General features: G+C 34.5%; 1 protein-coding gene across 1 annotated transcript in view; it reads left to right on the forward strand.

Moving 5' to 3' along the window:
- Positions 1-23620, forward strand: part of AGGF1 (angiogenic factor with G-patch and FHA domains 1) — a 58469-nt gene extending 34849 nt beyond the window's left edge. The window contains exons 6-14 of the mRNA XM_004466553.3: positions 1676-2006; positions 6518-6629; positions 9603-9654; positions 14048-14149; positions 15674-15839; positions 16391-16473; positions 19547-19674; positions 21368-21467; positions 22542-23620. Coding sequence (XP_004466610.1) covers positions 1676-2006; positions 6518-6629; positions 9603-9654; positions 14048-14149; positions 15674-15839; positions 16391-16473; positions 19547-19674; positions 21368-21467; positions 22542-22742 — 1275 coding nt within the window. The 3' untranslated portion in view covers positions 22743-23620. The remainder of the gene's footprint in view (positions 1-1675; positions 2007-6517; positions 6630-9602; positions 9655-14047; positions 14150-15673; positions 15840-16390; positions 16474-19546; positions 19675-21367; positions 21468-22541) is intronic.
- The last annotated feature ends 1442 nt before the right edge of the window (positions 23621-25062 follow it).

The following is a 25062-nucleotide window of genomic DNA, read 5'->3' on the forward strand; positions in this document are numbered from 1 at the left end:
GGCAGTATGTACAGTGCTGTGTCCTAGAAAAGCAAAACCTTGTTTTCTTATCAAGAAAATGTACTTCTTGAAAATAGAGTTAGAGAGAGATTAAAAGAACATCATTGACCATCCATGTGTTATGACTGTAGACATATATACCTGTTATTGTCGTTAGTATTTTAGAAATTGGCTTTTGTTGTCATAATCATGCTAAGTGTGAAAGGCTCTCTGTTTTGTCTGAATTAGAAGTCATAAGCTTTTGTTCTTTTTTTTGAAAGAGATATTCAATGCTTTTATTTAATAAGATAAAGGTGTAGGGGGAATAATTCCCATCACAAAACTAAGAGGTTATTTAAATCATTTACCATATCCAACAGACCTTAGCTTTCACTTGATGTAGTCACAGAACTTATTCCAACTTTACTGTTTGGTTTCATCTACTGTAAAACACAGATAATGATTGTTTCCTCCTTCCCAGAATACTGTGAGAGTAATGAGGCTATGAGCTTTATGAAACTGAATAAAATTACTGAATAAAAGAATTATTCCTTTACACTTTGATAATCTCGATTTTCAAAATGTGCAGGTGTCTTGATGTGAAAGATATGATAGCTGTATGCATTCAAATTAAAATAGCAGTTTTCTTACTTTGCTTTTGAACAAAAATCCATTTTAAGTGTTTGAGGATAGAAAAACATAAACTCTGTAGAATATTGCAAGTCCAGGTCATGAAATATAAAAGCAAAGGTTTAGATACAATCTTAATCTGATTATATCAAACATAAATAGTTTTTGTTGTTGTTGTTGGTTTTGTTTTGTTTTGTTTTGTTTTTGGGGTACTGGGGGTTGGGGATTGAACCCGGGATCTCGTATGTGGGAAGCTGGGATGTAACCACTGAGCCACATCAGCTTTCCTGAGTTGGTTTTATTGTTTGTTTTGCTTGTTGTTTGTTTTTGTATTTTCAGGAGGCATCAAAAACCAAACCCAGGACCTCCCATGTGGGAGGCGGGTACTCAACTGCTTGAACCACATCTGCTCTCCATAGTATTTTATTTTAGCAGTTAGTCTCTAAAAGATATTTTTCTAGGCTTCATTGGTATTCACGTCACTTAATTGCTTACTGTATTAGGGCGTGTTGACTAATTCCATTAGGTGCCATTTAATAAGGTACAATTTCACTATAATAATAGTACCTTAGTATTATAAATATTAATATTCTTTCAGAAATGTTAAAGTATATTTTTAGAAAACCATGCGGTCTATTCATTCCCCATCCCAAGCATTGATCCTGTGTTGGTAATATGCTTATTGCAGCTATGAAACACTAAATAGAAAATGATCACTAGTTCTTCTTGGTTACTGATTAAGTAATTATTCTGGCTTCTTACTCAGTGGCTGACTCCTTCAGTGTAAGCTTTCCAAGAAAACCAGGCAGAAGAATTTCCTGACCTAATCTCAGAAATTATGCAGTTATTTCTTTTGCCTTCTTTGTTTCCAAGTGAGTCATTAGGATTGTCCTAAGATTAATTGAGAAGAGTATCCTAGAATTTGTGAGTGTGTTGTAAAACTACACGCATGTTTTGTCATCATTCTATTTTCTAAACCTTTTTTTACTATTAAGGATTGAACATTATAAAATAGTGATGTGATGTTTAGGATTATTCTTCTTTGTTCCCACCTTCACCTTTCCAGGATTTGAATTCAGAAGATCAAAAAACATCCATTGTTGAGCATATAAACTGCAATGAGGGTGATTTTGCAAGTGTGAAAAAGAAAGCCAAAATAGATATTCATTATAAAAATAGTCCCCCAAAGTTCACTATTCCAGTTAGTGGAAGCACTGTAGAATCTCCTCATAAAGAAAACATCTATAATTTAACTTCATTTAAAGATGAAAAAATCATAGAGACTGATAGCGAGCCGGAAGAAGGTGAAATTACAGACTCTCAGACTGAGGACAGTTATGATGAAGACATTACAAGTGAAGACAATGTAACACCAGAAGATACTGAGGATGAAGGTGGTGAGTAAATAATCATTATTTAGTTTTAAGTAAATGATGCAGCCTGGTAATTGTAAGAGCAAAACAATTAAAAATATTAGTGACTAATATATCTGTAAAAAATTAGCCAATTAGAAGTTTTAAATGGATTAATTTAGTGATATTAAAAATTGTCCTTTTTTATAGAATAGACTAAAAATAAATGACTAATACCTTAAGAAAATTTCATTTTATTCAGTTGACCATGAAAAAAGCTACCTATGTTCTAATCCTAAAATACGTATTTTCTGTTTTAGTGGGTTAGATATTTATCCTCCACTTTTGTAATGGGGGGACAAGGGGAGAATAGATGCCTTTTTTGTTACTATTAACAACAAATACTATATATTTGTATGCTTTTTTTATCCTTTAGGAAGTAAAAAGTGGAGTTACCAACCAAAAATAAATAGTACTGGCATTTATATTTACCTATGTTGTTACCTTTACTGCAGATCTTTATTTCTTTATGCAGCTTTCATCTATTGTCTAGTGTTCTTTCTTTGAACCAGCAGGAATCTCTTTAGCATTTCTTGTCTCATGGTGATGAACTCCCTCAGCTTTTGTTTATCTGTGAATGTCTTCATCTTTGCCCTCAATTTTCAAAGACGTTTATTGGATGTAGGAGTTTTGGTTGGCAATTTTTTTTCTTTTGGCTCTTTAAATATGCCACCCCATTGCTTTCTTGCCTGTATGGTTTCCAGTGAGAAATTGGCACTTACTCTTCCTAAGGCTTTCTTGTATGTGACACATTGTTTCTCTCTTGTGGCTTTCAAAATTCTCTATCTTTGGCATTCAACAGTTTGATTATAATATGTCTTGGTGTGTGGGCTTATCCTGTTTGGAGTTTGTTGAACATCTTGGATATGTATATTCACATCTTTCATTTTATTTGGGACGTTTTCAGCCATTATTTCTTCTAATATTCTCTCCCTTTCTCTCTTTTTTCTCATTTTGAGACTCCCCCACCTCCATAATGTATATATTTGTACACTTGATGCTGTCCCATAGGTTCCTCAGGCTCTGTTCACTTTTCTTTATTCTTTCCTCTTTCTGCTCCTCTGATTGGATAATTTTATTTGTCTTAGCTTCACATTCACTGGTTCTTTTTTCTGCCAGCTTCAATTGCTATTAAACACCTTTTGGGAATTTTTAGTTTCTGTTACTGTGGTATTCAGGTCTCTTTGATTCCTTTTCATAATTTCCAACTCTCTGGTGATAATAATCTTTGTGTTCATATATTATTTTTCTGATTTCCTTTAGTTCTTTCCCCATGTTTACCTTTAGCTTTTTTTTTTTAAGTTCTCTCCCCCCGCCCCCCCCCCCAGTTGTCTGCTGTGTGTGTTCTTCTGTGACTGTTTCTGTCCTTATCAGCGGCACTGTGAATCTGTGTTTCTTTTTGTTGCGTCATCTTGTTGTGTCAGCTCTCTGTGTGCGGTGCCATTCTTGGGTTGGCTGCAGTTTCTTTCGCACTGGGCAACTCTCCTTACAGGGAGTACTGGGGCTCCCCTACATGGGGGACACCCCTGCATGGCAGGGCACTCCTTGCTCTCATCAGCACTGTGCATGGACCAGCTCCATATGGGTCAAGGAGGCCCGGGATTTGAACCGCGAACCTCCCGTATGGTAGACAGACGCCCTATCCATTGGGCCAAGTCCACTTCCCAACCTTTAGCTTTTTGAGCATATTTAGGACCACTTTTTTTAAGTGTTTAATACCTCACAGGTCTGGGCCTCCTTGTGGAGTTTCTGATGCTTAAATTTTTTTTTTTTAAAGATTTATTTATTTATTTAATTCCACCCCACCCCCTTACCCCCCCACCCCACCCCGGTTGTCTGTTCTCTGTGTCTATTTGCTGCGTCTTGTTGTCTTGTTTCTTTGTCCCTTTCTTTGTCATCAGCTGCACGGGAAGTGTGGGCAGCGCCATTCCTGGGCAGGTTGCACTTTCTTTCGCGCTGGGCGGCTCTCCTTACAGGGCGCACTCCTTGCGCGTGGGGCTCCCCTACGCGGGGGATACCCCTGCATGGCAGAGCACTCCTTGCGCGCATCAGCACTGCGCATGGGCCAGCTGCACACGGGTCAAGGAGGCCCGGGGTTTGAACCGCGGACCTCCCATGTGGTAGATGGATGCCCTAACCACTGGGCCAAGTCCGTTTCCCTGATGCTTTAATCTTGTCCTTTGCCTGGGCCATCCCTTCCTATTTCCTTGGAAACCTCGAACAGCTCCATGGGGTGCTACTTTTAAGGGTGAAGCTGCACATCTCTCAGGTCATGTCCTGCACAAACTTGGTGTGCTTGGTGTGGCACCCATGGCAGTGACTGTGCCTTGGCTTGCTCACGTTCTTGGTCACTTTATTGCCCTTTTTGAAGCCTACAGCCAAATGGGTAGTGCAGAACCATGACTGCTGACCTTCAATGGCTGCCACGGAAGAAATGCCCCCAGTTTTGAAAGACAGACTTGTTGGATATAGAAGTCTTGAGGGACTTTTATTTTGCTTTCAGTTCTTTAATTGTGTCATCTAACTGCCTTCTTATCTCCTTGGTTTCAGATGAGAAATTGACCCTTAATCTTACTGAGGCTCCCCTAAACGTGACATGGTACTTCTCTCTTGCAGTTTTCAGAATTCTCTCTTTTTGTGACAGTGTGATTATTATATGCTATAACATGCATCCAGTTGGACTTATCTTGTTTGGAGTTTGTTGTTTTATTTGCATATTCATGTCTTTCATTATCTCTTCTAACGTTCTCTTTCCCTTTCCCCCCGTCTCTCTTTTCTCCTTCTGAACCTCCCCCACACACATAATGTGTATGTTGTATGCTTGCTGGTATTCCATAGGTTCCTCAGGCTTTGTTCACTTTTCTTCGTTCATTCTTCATTCTGCTTCTCAAACTGGATGATTTCAATGGTCTTATCTCTAGGTTCACTGACTTCTTTCTCTGCCAGCTTCAAGCTGTTGTTGAACCCCTCTAGGGAATTTTTAATTTCTCTTACTGTGGTCTCCAGCTCAGTTTGGTTTGTTTTCCTGACTTTTCTCTATTGATGTTCTCTTTGTGTTCATCTATCGTATTCCTAATGCCTTTTATTACTTTGTCCATGTTTTATTTAATGTTTATCACTGGGATTTAGACTCTGTGATATCTGTGTTCCTTAAGCTTGTATCTGGCTAATGTTATGACAAAGATTTCCTTGAATGCCTGGAGCTAAGAACAAACAAACAAACAAAAAAAAGAATGCAGAAAAAAAATCACCTTTACTAGTCTTTGCAAATTGACCTTTGTGAATGCTCTTTCTGAGTTTAGCTAAATTCTCTAATAAGCTTAGAGAACAGCCTGAGGCCAAAACTAGGGAATCCCCTGCATTTTTCTGCACATGCATCTTGTCCTGGCTATGTTGTGTGGTCCTAACAATTCCCCTGTTTACACATACAAATGTCCTCATTTCCTTAGAAAACAATGTTTCTTCACAGTCCTAGGTGCTATACTGTATGTTCCATGGATGGTGGTACTCCTTTGTCTCAAACAGCTGTGATTTGACTCTTCAGCTACAGCATTCTGTAGACCTCTGTGAGCTGACTCTAAGTGCAGGGCATGTTCTGGAATGGCAAGCCTGTGACATGTGTCCTAGTTCAGTCCATCAAGCTGCTCCCAGACAGATTGCCATAAATATTTGTCCTTGTATGTGCACAAAGATGCACTGCTTCCCTTGGAACTGGGACTAGTGGCCTGCACTGGGAGTGGGAGCTGGCTTCTTGCCACTGAGGGGATGGGGGACAGGCCAGTAAGGCCATCAGGAGATCTGGTTTTAAAGTTCCTTTTTTCCTGATGCAACACTCACCCTCTGACTGCAATCCTTTAACTGTTTTCTGGAGCTTTGAGGAAGATGTTTGTGCCAGTTGTGCCTGTTGTTCAAAGCTTCTGTGGGTTGGAGATAGAGTCCTAGAGCATCTCACTTTGCCATCTTGATCAGGACAGGCTCCTCTGTAATGTCAGATTGCGTTTAAAGGTATTCTTCATGAGTTCAGCTACATAGGTATTATGGTACCTCTAATATTTTTTACTTGGGTATATAAAGGCATATGTTTAAAATACAGGATTTCATATTATATGAGCTTATTTTTTTGTCATATTCTCTCACTTTTTTTTAAAAGGGTGGACTTGATTTTTCTAACAAGAAAATAATATAAAATTGTATGGGACATTCTCAAATTCCAAGACCTTAAAAAGTAGGTGATTATTTTATAGCTGTGATTGATGCTGAATATGTTGGATACCATTAGGATAACCACTTTAAAGTGATAATTGTGTTAAGCCTTACTCATTGTGTAGATTATTGTGTAGGTAGCAGAATTTACGTTTATTTTAGTCAGAATTAAGATTTTTTTTGATCTATATAGTTTTGTGTTTTCTTTTATGGATGCTTCCTAATTATCCCAAAACATTTTCCCCCCTTTCACAGCATTTGAATTAATGTTCACCCACTTTTCTCTTTGGCAGATGAAGAAAAAATTTGGCCCCCGTGTATTAGAGTAATTGTAATTAGATCACCAGTACTGCAAACAGGATCACTTTTTATCATTACAGCTGTAAACCCTGCTACAATTGGAAGGTAAAAGTGTTTAATATTATATTCAGGAAGTTTTCTTGAGCATCTATTCTATGTTAAGTATTGTTCTATATCCTAAAAATATAAGAAGGCTAAGGCAAGATCTCTGCTCACAGAAAGCACAGTCTAAAAGGGAAAAAAAGATGTTAAATAATTTCTGTGTAAACTTGCTTTAATGGAGGCATATATAGCGTGCTCATGGGCTCACTGAAGAGGAATCATCCCATGGTTTGGTTTTTGAGAGCAGAGGTAACTGGGAAGCATAAAGAGATGATAATGGAGCAGCGTCCTGAAGGGTAACTTGTACTTTTCTAGGCAGGAGGAATGTATGTAAAGGTACAGTGACACAGAGATAAAGGCATGCATAGGGAATTGTGAATACTTTCATGTAACTAGAATCTGGGGTATATGTAAAATAATACTGGAAGTTGAAGCTAAAAAGGTGAGTTGGGCCTGGATTATAAAAACGGCTTTCTTTGCTATCTGGCTTTTATCTCTTAGGTACTATAGGACCATTAAAGGGTATTTCAAGGTTAAGAATGATACCTAATTTTCGTTTTTTTTTTTTACAATAGAAAACTACTAGCTTCAGTTTGAAAGACCACTTTAGATCAGTTTCCCTTCTTTATCTGTGTGTCTCATCTGTTTTCTATATATCTTTATCTCTGTGAAGGGGACTTACAAATTTTATCTCAATTTCAACCTCTCTGCTGAATTTCAGACCAATAAGGTATAACTAATAATAGATTTTGCATATTAGCCTGTAGTCAGCATTTTGTCCTGCAGGCAGTTGTTACTTTTGAATAAAATTGGCAATTCATGGTTAAATATTTTTGCCATCTCCTGTCATTTATTCTTGCCTCCTTTCCTCTCATGACTACTACAACTAGTCACAAGACTGTTGATTTTCCTGCAGAAACCTCTCTTCCATCTCATTCTTCCTCTCTATTCCTGTTGCCACCGTCCTAGTTCAGGCCTTCCTTATTTCTCTTTGATTTGTTGACCTCCCATACTGCTACCAGATTCTCCTTGCTGAAAGCATAACCCTTAACTCTTTGTCTTCTATTTAAAGACAGTCAGTGAATTTCTACGGCCTGATGTGTGGTTTCTGACCACTTTAGTCCTGCATTCAAGGCTCTCCAAATTCTGGTTTGAGCACCTTATTCCTTATTCAAGGATTTTATCATCTATATTTGGGGCCAGCCAGTTTCTTCTTACAGGACCAGATAAGTCAATACATAATGAATGGGTGTGGCTATGTACTAATAAAACTTTATTTATAGAAACAGGTGATAGTTTGTCAGCCTCGGCCTCTGAAGTACGTAAACCTCAGGCTTGGCCACATTGTACTATTTACTGCTCCCTGAACAAATCCATACTTTACCGCCCCTGTACCTATATTCAGTATTTCTCCTGCCTAGAATCCCTTTGCTGAGCACTGGGTGTGCAAAATCCTCCTTATCTTTGTACTCATCCTTTCAGTCCTAGCTCCAGAGCCACCTTTTTGTGATATTTCAGACTTCAAGTCAGAAATCAAATCTTAATTTTCTCATTTATACGGGGGTAGTAATATCTAATTCATGAAGTTGATAGTTGGAAGCAGACCACATTGCCTAATAAAGTGCTTAGTTGAGTGGTAGGCACTGCTTTATTCTTTTTTATATACTCTCCCTATTCCACTGAATTCTTTAAATACTGTCCTTGTATCTTCCAATACATGGTTTACTATATTTACTTGCTATTTGTATATTTATTTGTCTTATCCTTCCGGTGAACTGTAAGTTTCTTGAGTGCTTACCTGTGAAATGCATGTGATAGTTGTTGAATGTGCAAAAAATGGCATCCATACCCACCCAATACTGTTGACACTTTTGTCAGTTGCTTTTGGAATTCAATCTAGGGTATTTCCTCATAGTCCCTTTATTAGTCAGGGAAATTGAACCAACAGGAGATATGTATAAATAGTATGAGACTTTATAAAATTGTCTCACATGACTGTGGGGATGCACAAGTCCAAATTCTGCAGGTCAGGCTACAGTGAAGGTCCTTGATGAGTTCCCAGGAGATGCTCTCTGTCTGAAGTAGAGATGGGAATTATCTCACTGAATGCTGAAATCACTTCCCCTTTTAAGATCTACGACTGATTGGATGAGACATCACTCATTGCTGATGGCAGTCTCCTTAGTTGATTGTAGATGTAAACTAGCCATATATGCAATCAATTCACTGATCTTTAAGTCTGTGAAATGCCTTTGTATTAGTTAGCCCAGTGCTTGCTTGACCAAACAACTGGGCACCATTACCTGGCCGAGTTGACACATTAGCCTAATCATCACAGTTCTAAATGGAAATCTGTCTATGAAAAGAGGTAAAACTTTGGGTAGTACCTTCCACAGAGATTTTGTCATTTTCTTACCTTTTGTTCTGTCCTTTTCAGGTTTAAATTACTGACTTAAATCCAGCACTGGCAATATATACTTTCTTTTCCTCCTTTGTAATTCTTAATCTGCTTGGTAGGGAGGTAGATTTTAATCATAAATAAGATAATTTCTTTTTTTCTCAATAGAGAATAAAATCTAATGTATCCTAAATTCAGATTCTGTACAATGCGTTCATTTTAAATTCTTGGAGAACAGTATGCTCCTTTTTACATGTATTAATAGAAATAAAAACATTTCATCAATAGATCTGGAAAACTGATTGAAATTGGTACAAAGGACATCTTATGCGCAATGGTTGCTGATTAGCCTGGGATGGATAATCCAAAGAATAAAAGTAATTCTGGAATACCCTTTCAGATAGGAAATTTAGAGTAGGATTAAGGAAACTGTGTTTTCTATAACTAGGAGATTTACCATAATGGTGACTTACATTTTAATAATATCCTTTTTAAAAAATTCATCCCATATCACTTTGTAAATGCTGCATCTTTATATGGTCCAAACATTACTAAAGACACTTTACTTAATTCTGCAGAGAAAAAGATATGGAACATACGCTCCGAATCCCTGAAGTTGGTGTCAGTAAGGTAAGCTCTTTAGTTTTTCAAATATATCCTCCCTAGGCTCAATTTTAAAAATCATCATTCTAGCAGAAAGTTTTTTGCCTCATTGAATAGAATGGTTGATATTCAATGTCATAATGGTAAAGAAAGCAATAAAGATTGTTTTATTCTACTGCTTGAGAAAATAAAAATTCCTCATAGCAATTTGGATACACTAAATTATTTTTTAACAATTTGGAGCAACAGCAGAATTTAAGAATACTGAATTTAATTTTATATGTGAAGTAGTACCCACTTAGCAGATATTTATTGAGTGAAATAAATATGCTAACTATATGGGCAGTTCGCAAATGAGTCAGACCCAATTTTGGCTATCAGTTGGCTACTTTAGTAGATGGTTACTTTGAGTCCAGGGTATGTTTCAACCCAAGAATAATCTATTTTCCACTCCCCAAGTTTCTTGTCTACAAGTTTTCCTAGTTGAGCCTCTAGTTGAACCTCTAGCAGTTTCCGAGGGAAAACTCGTTGGATTTTCAAAACAAACAGACATTAAGAATATTTACAATTTAAGTTATTAAAGTAGAAGAAAACAAAAGATTTCGCTTCTCAGATTCTTTATGTTTCATATTTCTATTTTTCCATGCTAGGTTTAGTGTGCTTTTTTCCCTCTCTTCTTATGGTGGTTGTTTTAGTTTGCCAAAGAGCTGCCAATGCAAAGTACAAGAGAGGTGTTTGTTTTATAAAGGATATTCATTTGGGATAAAAGCATAAGTCTCAAGGCTGTGAAAAGCCCAAATCGAGGCATCATCAGAGATGCTTTCTCACCAAAGTCAGCTACTGTTGATCCTGACATGTTGCCACATGGTGCAGCAAGATGGCTGCGAATCTCTGTGGAGGTCTTTCTTCCCATCCTAGCTCACCGTCTCTTCTTGAGGTGCTCTGTGGGCCTGGCCTCTTGAGGACTTCATGTTTAAGCATCCTCTCTGACATTGTAGAATCAAATATGCCAGTTCCCCTTTTCCTGTGTCTGCCTGTGTGAGTCCATTTATATCAGACCCAGCAAGGGGGTGGGGACTCAGCTGACAGTAGTCCAATCAAAAAATCATAAAGTAATCTTATCAAATAATCTAATTAAAGCTCCCTCTACTGAATTGAGTGCAATTAGAGGGTATCACACCCAGAGGAATAGATTAGTTTACAACATTATCTTTCTCTTTGGGGAATTCATAAAATCTCAAACTGCCACAGTTAACTTTTTCTTTTTTTTGTTTTTCTTCTCCTTTACTTCAGTCATCTGCATTAAATTTTCATGTAATGGTCTATAATATGGACCTGATGGGTATTTTACATGATTTTTTTTCTTTTTGGAATGAAACTTGTTTCCCAGTATTAGGCTGGCAGTCTAGTTACTTTCACTTTTTATTTTTCATTCAGAGTGGGAAGAAATCCTTATAATCTTAAGTCTAAATTATCTTTCTTTTTTACTTTCTATGGCCCTTGATTTGAGAACTGCCTCAAACCCCCACCAAAAACCCAAATAAAACCCCAGTCAGTAACTTGAATAACAAGTCCTTTTCTTCCTCCAATGTAAAATATAAGTGATTCTCAGTGACATTTGTTTCTTCTTTCTTTTAAATTAACATATCCACTGGTGAGGTAGATAATTTTGGCTGTTTGAAATTAATTTGTCAGCATATATCCACATATCTGAATAGATGGGGAAAAATTAAATGTAAAAAAAAATAAAAAACAACCAAAAAACCCTTAAGTTACTATTAGGGGAAATAACACAGAAACAGATATTTAACCACTGGATAGGAGAAGACATTCTAAGTTTAGAAACATGGAACAAATCACAAAAGACAAGATAATTTAAACTTTTAAGTTTGAAGCTCTTTCTGTGTCACAAAATGAATTTAAAAGGCAAGCTAAAGGACAGTCAAAACAAATATGACAGAAATATATTTATATTACAAAAGCTCTTACAGATTTGTTGTTTCAAACCCTACTGCAACACCAATAGGTAAATGATCAAAGTTCATAAATAGGCAATTCACAATAAAGTACCATGGGTAATACATGAAAGTCACTCCATTTTTCTAATAAACTAAGAAATACAAATGATACCCAGATGTCAGTTTTCATTCATCATATTTAGTAAATAATACTTCTGGGAGCCTTTTTTTGAACAGCCTCTTTTAAATAGGGTTTGGCAGTATCAAAATACTTGAAATTATTTAAATCCTTTGATATAGTTGTTATACTAATAACAGAAAAAAATGAACAAAGTACATGAAAAGCAAAATGAACCAACTACAGATGTTTACAATGGGATGAACCTTACAACATAGTAAATATTAAGCCAAAGAAGCAAAATAAAAATAATTATATAGAAGCATACATGTTAGAACTCATCAAACTGTACATTTAAGATCTTCTAGATTTTACAATGTAAATTATGTCTCAGTAAAAAGTGCTTACAGTATGATTCCCATTTGCATCAAGTTCACAACCATGTAAAATAAAATTACATATTGTTTATAGATATACACATATGTGGTAAAAGTTTACAGAGATGCATGATAGTTAAATAAATACCAAATTTAGGGATTTTTTAATTACCTCTGAAAAGGAAGGAAGGGAAATAGATCAGAAATACATGCCAATGGATAATCATTTATTTTCTTTTTTGTGAAAACTGGGTAATGGGTATACAGAGTTTTCAATATTTTTACTGTATTTTGTGCGTTTGTTACATTTGATATTAAGTTAATGCTTAAGAAATTTTTATGAGTTTGAGATAGTCATGTACCATATACAGTTTCCTCATTTAAAGTGTAGTTTACGGGTTTTTAGTGTATTCACAGAGATGTAGAGTTGTGCAGCCATCACCACAATCAATTTTAGAATATTTTCATCACTCCAAAAAGAAACCTTGTAGCCATAGACATTCCTCACTTCCTCCCAACTCCCATAGCCCTAGGCAACCACCTCTACCTTCAGTCTCTATGGATTTGCCTACTCTCGATATTTCATGTAAATGGAATCTCATAATATGTGGTCCTTTATAACTGTCTTCCTTCACGTAGCATAATGTATTCAAGGTTCATCCATGTTACAGCATGTATCAGTACTTCCTTTTATTGCCAAATAATATTCCATTGTTTGGAATCACAGTTTGTTGATCCACTCATCAACTGACAGACATTTGGGTTGTTTCCACTTTTGACTAATATGAATAGTGCTGTTATGAACATTTGTACCAGTTTTTGTGTGAACTTGTTTTCATCTCTCGAGTATATTACTAGGAGTACAGTTATTAGCCCATGTTGTAACTCTACTTAACCTTTTGAGAAACTGCCAGATTGTTTTCTAAAACAACTTTATCATTTTACTTTCCCACTAGCAGTGTGCTGCTTATAAAATTTTAAATATTTGAGTAGCTCTTTATTCAAATAAATATGTATTGATATATGTGAAACACTGTGTTATGTACTGATAAACAAAAATGAGCTCCTTTCTCAGGAAGGACTTTGATATTCACTTATGTAATCCATCATATAATGTTAATTATTATAAAAATATAAACAAAATGCTACGGAACCACAAGGAGGGAATGTTCAGTCCTGAGTATTGAAGAGCTGGACAAACTTTTGAGAAGTTGACTTTGAACTTTTCAAATCACCTTTTAATTAAGAAATTTTCAATGACATTGACAAATACTTTAGGTGAAAAAAGAATTTTAAATTGTATATACAGTGTAATATCAACTATATTTAAAAAGTAGACAAGGTAATTGTAGTTATAGGTGGAATTAATTAATTAATTGTAGTTATAGGTGGAATTGTAGATTACACCCACATTTCTACCAGGAGCATATGTTTTTTTTTAATTCAGAAAAAAAAGTACTAAAAATATTAAAAGTTAAATTAACTGAAACTAAAGATCACAGAATTCTCTCATGGGAAACGGACTTTGGCCCAGTGGTTAGGGCGTCCGTCTACCATATGGGAGGTCCGTGGTTCAAACCCCGGGCCTCCTTGACCCGTGTGGAGCTGGCCATGCGCAGCGCTGATGCGCACAAGGAGTGCCGTGCCACGCAAGGGTGTCCCCCGCGTGGGGGAGCCCCACGCGCAAGGAGTGTGCCCATGAGGAAAGCCGCCCAGCGTGAAAAGAAAGAGCAGCCTGCCCAGGAATGGCGCCGCCCACACTTCCCGTGCCGCTAACGACAACAGAAGCGGACAAAGAAACAAGACACAGCAAATAGACACCAAGAACAGACAACCAGGGGAGGGGGGGAAATTAAAATAAATAAATAAATCTTTAAAAAAAAAGAATTCTCTCATAAAGAAATTCTTTTACATGGTTTACAAAAGTATAGTATTTTATAATTGGCTTAATTTCATTTTTTTCTAAGTTTCATGCAGAAATTTATTTTGACCATGACTTACAAAGTTATGTCCTCGTGGATCAAGGCAGTCAAAATGGTACAGTTGTTAATGGGAAACAGATTCTTCAGGTGAGTATATATATTGTAGTTAATTGCCTGTACCATTTTTTTTTAAATAAAATTTTATTGAAGTATATCATTCATTCTTGAACATACATAGCAATAAATGTGTAGTAGAATTTGTGAATTTATAGACATGCATATCATCATACATATAGACCCCATACAATCTCCCCTCCACCAACACTTAGCATTATTGTGAAACTGTGAAAGAACATTGTCAAAATATTGTTACTATAGCCCTTATCTTACATTTGGTATATTCCCCCCCCCAACCCACACTATTATTATATCACCCTATGTTAGTATTAGGTGTATGTTATCATTCAGGAGAAAACATTCTCATATTTGTCCTATTTACCACAGTCCATCATCCACCACTGGATTCCCTGGGTTATACAGTCTCATGCTTTGTACAGTCCTTTCAAATTGTACACTCAGTGGCTCTCATTTTCATCACAGAGTTGGGCTGTCATTATTTCAGTCAATTTTAGAATGTTTTCATCACTCCAAAATGAAAAATCCCGTATCCCCATAAGCCCCTCATTGTTCTACCTTAGTATTGAAAAAATATTTTCTTGCCATTGCTGCAAAATATTACAATATTACTGCTATCATCCATAAGTTACATTAGTTGTAATTTACCTGTGTATCATCATATTCTTAGCACTTTATAAAAGAAGAGCATTTTTATATACTATTAACCATAATCACCTGCACTTAAATTTTAAAACTCATCTGAAATTTTGATTCCTTGAAGTCCATAGTTCCTATAGGTATTTGATTTGGATCAGAGTTCAAGCCCAAATTTGTTACTTGGAAAGGAATTCCCAAAAAGGACTGAAAAAGTCTATGCTGGATACTTTAGCTTTGTCTTCTAATTATGAATCTATGCCTTATTTTTAGATTTAGATGTATTTTGAAGCAATTCAGAGTAAATATTCTAATAGCAACTTTAGGCCCCTTTTTTAAAAATGTTGCTTTAATGGAAATGTTGCTAGAAACTCCTTGAAAGCAGGGGTTACGTTTGTCCAGTTAACTCTTGTATCCCTAGCACATAGCAAAGTGCTTGGCACATAATAAAAATATGTATATAAATGGGAGGGAGAGAAGTAGTTAGGCCTCATTCTTAGTCTGTAGGAATAAAAAAATGAAACAAAACTGAATTATCAAGAGAAGAGAGTTAAAGAGGGAAGTAAGTATTATTTCCTTCTTGACTATAATGATTGGTAATAGATTGAAGTCTAGGGTTGGGTATTTGATAGGATTGGAGATTGGGAGATAGGGAGATTGATGGGTTTTGATAAGATAAAACTTGGAAGAGTCTCAGTTCAGCCATCATCTACACAATAGAACTTTTTCATGGGTTACTGTCAAATTTTATAAGAATGTGTGTCTTATACTTATGTATGTCCACCTCACTGAGAACCATTTCAAATATTTGTTTGTTATGATCAGACATTACTTAGAGTAGACGTAAAATAGCCATAAGTAATTGTTTCGGATTTGTTTTGTAATTTTTTCCCACTCTAGCCTAAAACTAAATGTGATCCTTATGTACTTGAGCATGGAGATGAAGTGAAAATTGGAGAGACTGTGTTATCCTTTCATATTCACCCTGGCAGTGATACCTGTGATGGTTGTGAACCAGGGCAGGTTAGAGCTCACCTTCGCCTTGATAAGAAAGATGAATCTATTGGTACGTGAAACATAATGCTAAGAATGGGTATAACTTTTCTTTTTAATTCATTGAGTGTTTTGAAGTAAAGTCTGTCAGCTACCAGTTCCATATCTAATTGATCTAATACTATATTGAGATATGCTTATTAATATATGTCAGTGAATATTATAAATGTGGTTAATAAATGACAAGCATTTGGAATTTGAGACATAGGCTCTAGTAGATTATGATTGTAGTTGATTTTTCTATGTAGTAATTTCACTAAGTGATAAATAACATTAGGTTACTTTCTGACCAGGAAATTTATTCTTTAGCCCTGTTGTTTGCCAATCCAGTTTAGTAAACTTTTGAAGAAATATTGCAGTGTTCACTAAATGTCCTCCAAAATTGTAATTGTGACATAATTACTATAAAGAGTGATTTTTAAAAAAATAAATTTTCTATTTGAAAATATAGTTAAAATAAAAATATCAGTTGTTTTTCCATTAAAATGACATTAGCATTAATTTTCTATAAAATCTATTGGATTTAGTTTTGTTTTTTAATCAGACTCACTTATTTCCTTTTAGTTGGTCCAACACTAAGTAAGGAAGAAAAAGAGTTGGAAAGAAGAAAAGAATTAAAGAAAATACGAGTCAAATATGGTTTACAGGTAAGGATGTTAAATATTGTTCTATATGTTAAACTACATGTTTGGATTTGAGTAAAAATGTCTTCAGATATGCCAGGTTCACTTGCTATATAAAAAGAGAGCCAGTTACCTAGTATGATTGTGAGATACATGTACCTTCCATTAATTATTCTCTATTCTGAGATTTATAACCTAACAGCTTTTGAAGGTCGAGTAGCAAAATGATGACACCTACATTTGAATAGTCATTTCTGGTTTTCAAAATCTCGCATTAAAACAATACCATTGAAGACTAATCCCATGATTTCAAGACTTATTCTAAAGCCATAGTTAAGAATGTAGTATTGACATAAAGATAGACAAGTATATTGAAACAGTAAGTCCAGAAATAGACCCTAAATATATATATATGGACAATTGATCTTTAACAAAAGTGTAGAGGCAATTTGGTGGAGAAAAGATGATCTTCAGTAAATAGTGCTGGAACAATTGTATACCCATATATTTAAAAAGGAACTATGATTCATACTTCATAACATTGATAAAAATGAACTCAAAATGGGTTATAGATAGAAATGTAAAACTAGAAGCAAACTTTTTAAAGAAGGTTAGGCAAAGATTTCTTAGATATCTAATATGAAAAGCACAGTCCATAAAAGAACAAATTGATATACAGGACTTAATGAAAATTTAAAACTTTTGCTCTTCCAAAGACACTCTTAAAGTGAGTGACAATGTCAGTCATAGACTTGGAAAATACATTTGCAACGTATATCTCTTATAAAGGATTTATATATCTAGATTATATAAAGAACTCTTGAAGCCCAATGGTAAGAAAGCAGACAACCCAATTTTAAAATGTACAAAAAGCGGAGCAGGTGTAACTCAGTCATTGAGTGCCTGCTTTGCATGTATGAGGTCCCGGGTTCAATCCTCAGTATCTCCTAAAAAAAAAATTAAGAAAAGGGAGTTGTTGTAGCTCAGTGGTTGAGTACCTCCTTCCCATGTACAAGGTCCTGGGTTCAATTCCCAGTATACCTCCTCAAAAAAATTAAAAAGGTACAAAAGATTTGAATAGATACTTCACCAAAAAATATACACAGATAGCAAATAAACACAAGGAAAGCTGTTAAAATAGTTTTAGTCATTAGGGAAATGCAAATTAAAACCACAGTAAGGTACCACTACACACCATATTAGAAGAACTAAACTGAAGAAGACTAACCATACCAGGTGTTGGCTGGGATGTAGAGGAACTGGAACTCTTCATACACTGCTGGTAGGAATATAGAATGGTATAATTGCTTTGGAAAACAGTTTGGCAGCTTCTTAAAAAGTTAAACATATACTGCCATTCAATTCAGCTGTTCTACACTAAGGTATTTACCCAAGAAGAAGTAAAAGCCTATTTTCATATAGAAACTTGGAACAAATGTTTATAGTAGCTGTTTTTATAATAATCAAAACTTGAAAAAATTCAGATGTCTCACATGGATGGATATACAAACTATGGTATCTACATACAGTGGAATACTATTCAGCATTAAAAAAATAAAAGGTATGAATTGTTGATATAGGATACAACCTGAATGAGTCTTAAAATATTCCAAGTAAAAGAAGCAGAGTACATACCATATACTTCCATTTATATAAAATTCTAGGAAACCAAACTGATGTCCACTTGCCCAGACACAGGGAATAGGAATACACAGGGAGGGTAAAGAAGGATGGATTACAAAGAGAAACAAAGAAACTTTGTGGTGGTGGTTTCATAGGTGTGTATAAACCTCAGAACTTTGTAATTTTACAATTTAAATATGTACAATTTATTGTATGTTCATTATACCTCAAAGCTGTTTTTTAAAAAGTTACCCCTTAGTCCTTTGAGTAGAGAGGGAAGGTAATTACTGTTTCCAGTTTACATTTGAAACACTAAAACTGAGGGCCACTCAGCTACAAAAAAAGTTTGACATAGAATCTAGATCTAAAGTATATTTGTCCAGTGGTTTTTCTACTTCATGAAAATGTTGGTTTTAAAAAAAAGAGTGCTGCTAAAATAACATTTTCCTACAAAATCCTATTATTTGTTGGTATTGCTATGATAAGGGAAAGAAATCAGAAAGAAAAAAAAGGCAAGGTGGGCCAGTTGGGAGGAAAATAGAAGCTATATAAGGATACAATAAAATGTTTTCTCAAAAATTCATCTTCTGATGGAAAAACTGATCAGGGTAGGTAGTTCTGTATTTTTCTTCTCTGTTTAAAAGCAAAATTAAAATGTGCTACTTTCCTTGAATTGCTCTACCACTCCCTAGCATATCTCTGGATGAATATCATATTTTTACATAAAGATCAACAAGTATTAGAAAAGGGGAAGGGAAGTCTTCTCTGAAGCCCCATGCTCAATTGACTACCTCTTCTTTTGTGACACTGCTACAGTTTGTATGTGCCTTTGTTGTTTTAACAGTCATAGTGTATTATGCTAAGTGACTTCCATCCTGGATTATAAGTTTTTCTTTGTATTCCAACACTCCTATCGAGTTTAGCAAATTTTTTGCTCAGTGAATCTCTGAGTGACTCATCAGTCTTATAAATGGAACCATATCAAAGCAAAAATCCTATTATAGCCCATAAAAGTTATTTGCTTTTTTCCTCATTTTTAAAAGACTTTCTATAAATTTTCCCTTCCAAAAAGCAGTACAAACTATTTTAGGTCCTTTGGGACTTTCAGTTCCATAAGAAAAAAGGGAAATAGCTATTTTTCCAACCCCTGGGGTTCTATATATTTCTTTAAATATAGTAGTTCATAGGAGAAAATGAGCATATAGCATTAAATCAAAATATACTGTATTTTCACAGTATTATGTTCTTAAAATTTTATTCATGTTATGGTACAACTGAAATCATATAAAAACTTTTAAAGGGGAGAGAACAAAAATATCACATCCTGTAACATTATTATCTTGATTTATATCATAGCTTATTTTTATTTTGTTCTTTATAGAAGCCATAATATTTGCTAAGTAAGGCAAATGTACAGAAATTACATTTTTATTTATCAACTTTCTTTTCCTCAATGAATATTTTGTTTATAAAGAACACAGATTATGAAGATGAAAAGGCATTGAAGAATCCAAAATATAAAGATAGAGCTGGAAAACGTAGGGAACAGATTGGAAGTGAAGGAACTTTCCAAAGAGACGATGCTCCTGCATCTGTTCATTCGTAAGTATTGAATTATAATTGCTTCAATCAGTCTGTATATCCTAACCACAGTCATAGGGTAGTCTAACTTACAAAGTTATATATTCTGATAGGTACTTTTAAAAGGATAGTTCAGAACAAAATGGAAACACTGTCCTCTAAAATCAGAATTCCTTTATTTCCTGGAAATTTGTTGAACATATACATGCGTGTACATAAATGCATAGCTAACATTCTAGCCAGCCAATTGAATGAATATACTTTTATATATTAGCTATTTAGAACTTAGGCTAGTAAGAAATTGGTTTGGACTGGTACTTTTTCTAATTATTTTTATACTCAAGTACTTCTGTTCTTGGTGACCTGAAATAATTATTTTTCTTCTTATTCTTTGATTCACTTCTTTTCTCTATGTATAGTAGCCTTGATAAACATAAAAATATGATTTTGACGCCTCTATAATTTGACCTTATTTTTGCTTTTAATTATATATTAGCTACTTTTTTTTTCTTTCTCAGAATATAAATTCTGGGTTTAGTTAAAATTTAAATCTGTTATGTAGAACTGATAACTAATGATAAAGTTTTGATTAAATGTCATATTTCACTGATTCTACCCTTAGTACTACTTTTTTTTTCACATGTTAACATCTCTGAAGGTGATGGAGTTTTACAATTACAAAGAGCAGCAATTTTCTGTTACTGGTATGTGATATAGTGGTGTATCTTCAAAGCAATAGGGTCAAAATGATGAAATACAGACTTCTACAGTACATAACACTAAGCAGCATGGTGATTTTAATATTCTTGAAATTATTGTTGGAGTATATCAAGATGGCTTAAGAGTTAAATTAGAAGGCAGAAATAAAAAGTGACACACATTAGTTCTGACCTTGCTTGGTTTATTGTTATTGAAAAGCTATTTTAACACATTTTGTATAACTGAAAGACAATATAATGGGACATAAAATTAAAATATCCTTAAATTAGCAGAATCTATAAAAGGGTAGGACAAAATGCAAATAGTGAATGAGAGTTTTTATTTTAACTTTTTAATTGATGTATAATATATATATACATCAATTAAAAAGTACACAAATCATAAGTGTCCAGCTCAATGATATACCATAAAATTAACACACTGTAAAATGGCCACCTTGATCAAGAAATAGAAATTATCAGTACCCAGGAGCCTACCCTCCTTGAGCTCCTAATAGCTTAGCTATCTCTTTCTCCTCCCCAATGGTAACCACTGTTCTGACTTCTAACAGCAATAGATTTATTTCACTTATTTTTAAAATTTTAAATAGGAAAATTCAGTCTTTATTTTATGCATTTATTTTTGTTCAGCATTATTTTGTCAGGTATAGTTTATTTTTATTGCTTTATAATATTCTGTTACATAAAAATTACCAGAATTCATTTATCAATTTTACCATTGATGGACATTTGGGTTGTAACTGATCTGTGGCTGTCACTAATATTGTTGCAAGGACATTCTTGTATATGTCTTTTGGTGCACATATACATGTTTTTCTGTTCGGTGTATACATAAGACTAGAATTCTAGATTATAACATTTGTGTGTCTTCAACTTTATAAAGTAATGCCAAATAGCTTTCTAAAGGAATTGTTCCAGTTGTTTTTAATTGATGATTTTAAATGTTACCTAAATGGTCTTTTATAAATCAACTGTCATCTTAAATTTCCATAAAGTGAAATTACTGATAGCAACAAAGGCCGGAAGATGTTGGAGAAGATGGGTTGGAAAAAAGGAGAGGGCCTAGGGAAGGATGGCGGAGGAATGAAAACTCCGGTAAGATGTGTGTTTTCTTTCATTTATTTTTTTACATTGAAGCTAGGATAATAAGAGCTGTTTTCTGAGCCAGGTGTTCTTCTGTATCTGTTAATTGTTATAATGACTTCTGTATAATGTCTGGTAACTAAACATTGCAGGAACAATTATAGTGTTAGTTTATTATAAACAAGCAGGTTCTGTATTACTGGAGAATCCGTATTACGTTCAAGAATTAGAGCACATAACAAGCAATATAGAGATTAATGTCTAGAAAACAATAATGGTTAAATCTACAGTCCATGTTCATAGGCGGTCCAAATCATCTTTCACAAAAACCTTAAAAAATAATATTATTAAAGAAGTTTCCTGATAATTACTTGATATCTAAAGAAATAAAGATGGATAAGGGTAGACATAATATCAATTTCTCATTTTCATTGTGGGTACAATGGAAAGAGCATGAGTTTTGTAATTATACCTAGGTTAGAATTTGTGCTCTATTACTTAATAGCTGTGTGACTTTGGGCAAGTTTGGGCCTCAGTTTTCTTATGTAAAATGGGGATAGTAAGAACTGATTTTCAGAATGTCGTGAAGATAAAGCCCTTAGTATGGTACCTAATGTACAGTACAATAATTCAGTAACTGGTAGCTTTTAATGTTCTTGAAATAATGAGAAATCCTCCTATCTTGTTATAAAAATAAACAGTCAAGTTTTCTTTATGACGCTTAATGTCTAACATAACTGTTCATTAACTTATGGTAGGATAGTAGGTTTAAATATGTCCATTGCCATTACTTTGGGTTAGAGTGGTTTGACATTCTGTAGCATTTCGATGAAATATGGTGATTGCTATTTAAGGAGCACTTCATTTTCTATAGAGTCAGCTGTGCTTATTGACAGGCAGGAAAATTTGGAAAAACAGGTTTAAATTACATACATATGTGCCCTCATGTATGTTTTTGATGCATTTGACAAGCTTTTTTTGTTTTACCAGTCTCTAAGAAAGCTTTATAGTCACCCAAGTTGAGCACAGCAGATTTCAATGTGTTTAGACTCTAAAGTAAGTCCTCTGCTTAATTTTTGATAACAGATCCAACTTCAGCTTCGACGAACACATGCAGGCTTGGGGACAGGAAAACCATCCTCAATTGAAGATGTTCACCTTCTTCAAAACAAGAGCAAAAAGAACTGGGACAAAGCACGAGAGAGATTTGCTGAAAATTTCCCAGAAACTAAACCTCAAAAAGATGCACCAGGGACCATGCCTTGGGTAAAAGGAACTACAGAATGAAGATCAGTCATAGAACAGAAATGCAGGCTTTTAAAAAGAATTTGGAAACTCTTGTTTTATTACAGAACTTTCCTCCCAGAAGAGTTGGTGGCATAAAAGAACTGTGTCATAATTTACCCCCTCAGGATTCAGAAATATGACATAATGTGTGGTTTAGTTATTTTGGTAAACTTTGCAGCTTCTAAAAACCATTTTTTAAACTAATAAATAGTGACTGAATCAAGTTATTCTGTGAGTGGACTAAAGTTCACAGGGCACAGATGAGCTTATAGACTTTGTTGTTTTGTCATTTACAATATCCATTTAAGCAAAATCCACATAACCACTAATGACTTAAGTGTACATTTGTCCTTGCTGCCATATATTTGTTATTGTAACATGAGCAAAAGAAACATCAAAAGTTTATAAAACAACAAACAAAAAGAAACCCAGTTCTGACCACATGCACCCTTGTTTATGCCCTTTAGAACCTAGATAAATGATGTTCAGAAAACATGGGTAGTGGTGCATACATTTTATTATCCTTGAAATAACCTAAGTAATATTATTGAAGAACTAATGAACAGGTGACATGTAGAAAATTAGTCTTTTATTGTTTTCTTCTATGAAGAATCTGTTGATTTGTACTATAAAGCGTTTACATTTAGTTTGTTTCGTAGCTAATGAGATACTTAGGTATGAACAACTAAGTACAGTATTGAAATATTCAATGTGCTGGCATTTGTAGTTTTGATAAATCCCATTGCTGGCGATGGAATTGTGCCAGAGAAATCTGATTTCCAGTGCAAAAGGATTACCTAGCCAAGGCCTCCAAAACATAATATTTATTATTGCAGATGTCCTCAAATGCAATAAAAACAATATTATAACATCAAAAAGAGTGATTTATTGAACTGATGATTTAACCATACATTGGTCTGTTTTGAACTCAAAACCAATCCAGAATTTTCCTCTCTAAATTGGTACAGTAATAAAAGGATAGCTTCAGATATGGAGGACTCAGTGTAGCCTTCTGTGTACAGATGTCCCTGCTCTGCCAGGTGTGACTATTCTTTTCCTTTCTGTTCACCTTTCTCCCAGCTTTTTGCTGGGAAATTAATGGTGGAATTCACCCTTTTCTGGTAGTGAATATAAGCTATAGCTCCCTCATCTGCCATAAAGAAATATCTTCAGTTGGTAGAAATAAGGAAGGAAGGACAATTCTGAAAATAATTATACAGTAAGAAAGCTAATTTAGAAAAAAAGGTTACCTTTTGGAATTTATGGTTGCAATGTTATACAGTACTTAAGGTACATAGGAAGAAAGGGGAATAGGAAAAGAAAAATAAATCCATAACTAAAACTTAGAGAGATGACCATACAAATTGCCAAGTCCCTACAGACTTAAGCTAGGATAATCAGAGGCTTTATAATTCCAGATTTGGTTAATGGTTAAAGTCTTTCTGGCTACCTGCACACACATAGGCACATACGCACAGGACTTGGAGACCTATTTTTTTCTAAAATAGAAATTACTGTGGTTTAAATGTGGTGCTGTATGTAGGTAACAGTAAACAAAGGACCCCTAAAATAGATTTTGCTTCTGGTGGACCTCACTCATTGAGTAAGTATATGACTATCTTTAATAGTTCCCATTTTTATTATTAGATTGAAGAATACTTTTTTCATTGCTTTCTTTTGTTAAGAGGTGGGAACTTGAGAATCCTGATAAAATTGGAAATATATGTTGTAGTTGCATTATTAAAACCCTTTGCAGACCTAAAAAAGTCTCTGGGCTACACTATATAGTGGATAAAGCCTTGAATAATGTCTTAGTCTATTTCCATCTGTAAAGTAAAAATAATATTTATCTCACATATCTGTCTTGAATAGCAAATGAGAAAATGTATCTAAAAGCACTTTGTAAACTGTAAAAGCAATATAAATATGAGCTGCTTCTATTTGTTTAGAAGCATATATGCAAATTATATACAATTTAGATTACACAAAATTTTGTCTAATTTTAAATCATTTATTTGCAGTTATAAATTTACTAATTTTAAGTATTTGTTGTAAGTGGCACTAAATTTTGCTGAATTTTTGGGAAGTCTAATATCTTAATTTTTGCCAGAATATGAGAAGCTAACAAAATTGAGAACAGAAGAAATCATTAGCATTAGAGTAGAATAAATCATTTCCTGGTATGAAATGGCCAGAGGAAGCATTTATTATTATCTTCAAAAGAGAGGAACTTAGTCTTTTTTGTTTTTTCCTCAGTTCTTTTGAAAGAATTTTTACTTCTTCTGGTGTTTCATTTCTGTTCCAGTCATGAACTTACAAA

The sequence above is a fragment of the Dasypus novemcinctus genome, chromosome 2 (genome assembly GCF_030445035.2).
Source record: "Dasypus novemcinctus isolate mDasNov1 chromosome 2, mDasNov1.1.hap2, whole genome shotgun sequence".
Taxonomy (NCBI): domain Eukaryota; kingdom Metazoa; phylum Chordata; class Mammalia; order Cingulata; family Dasypodidae; genus Dasypus; species Dasypus novemcinctus.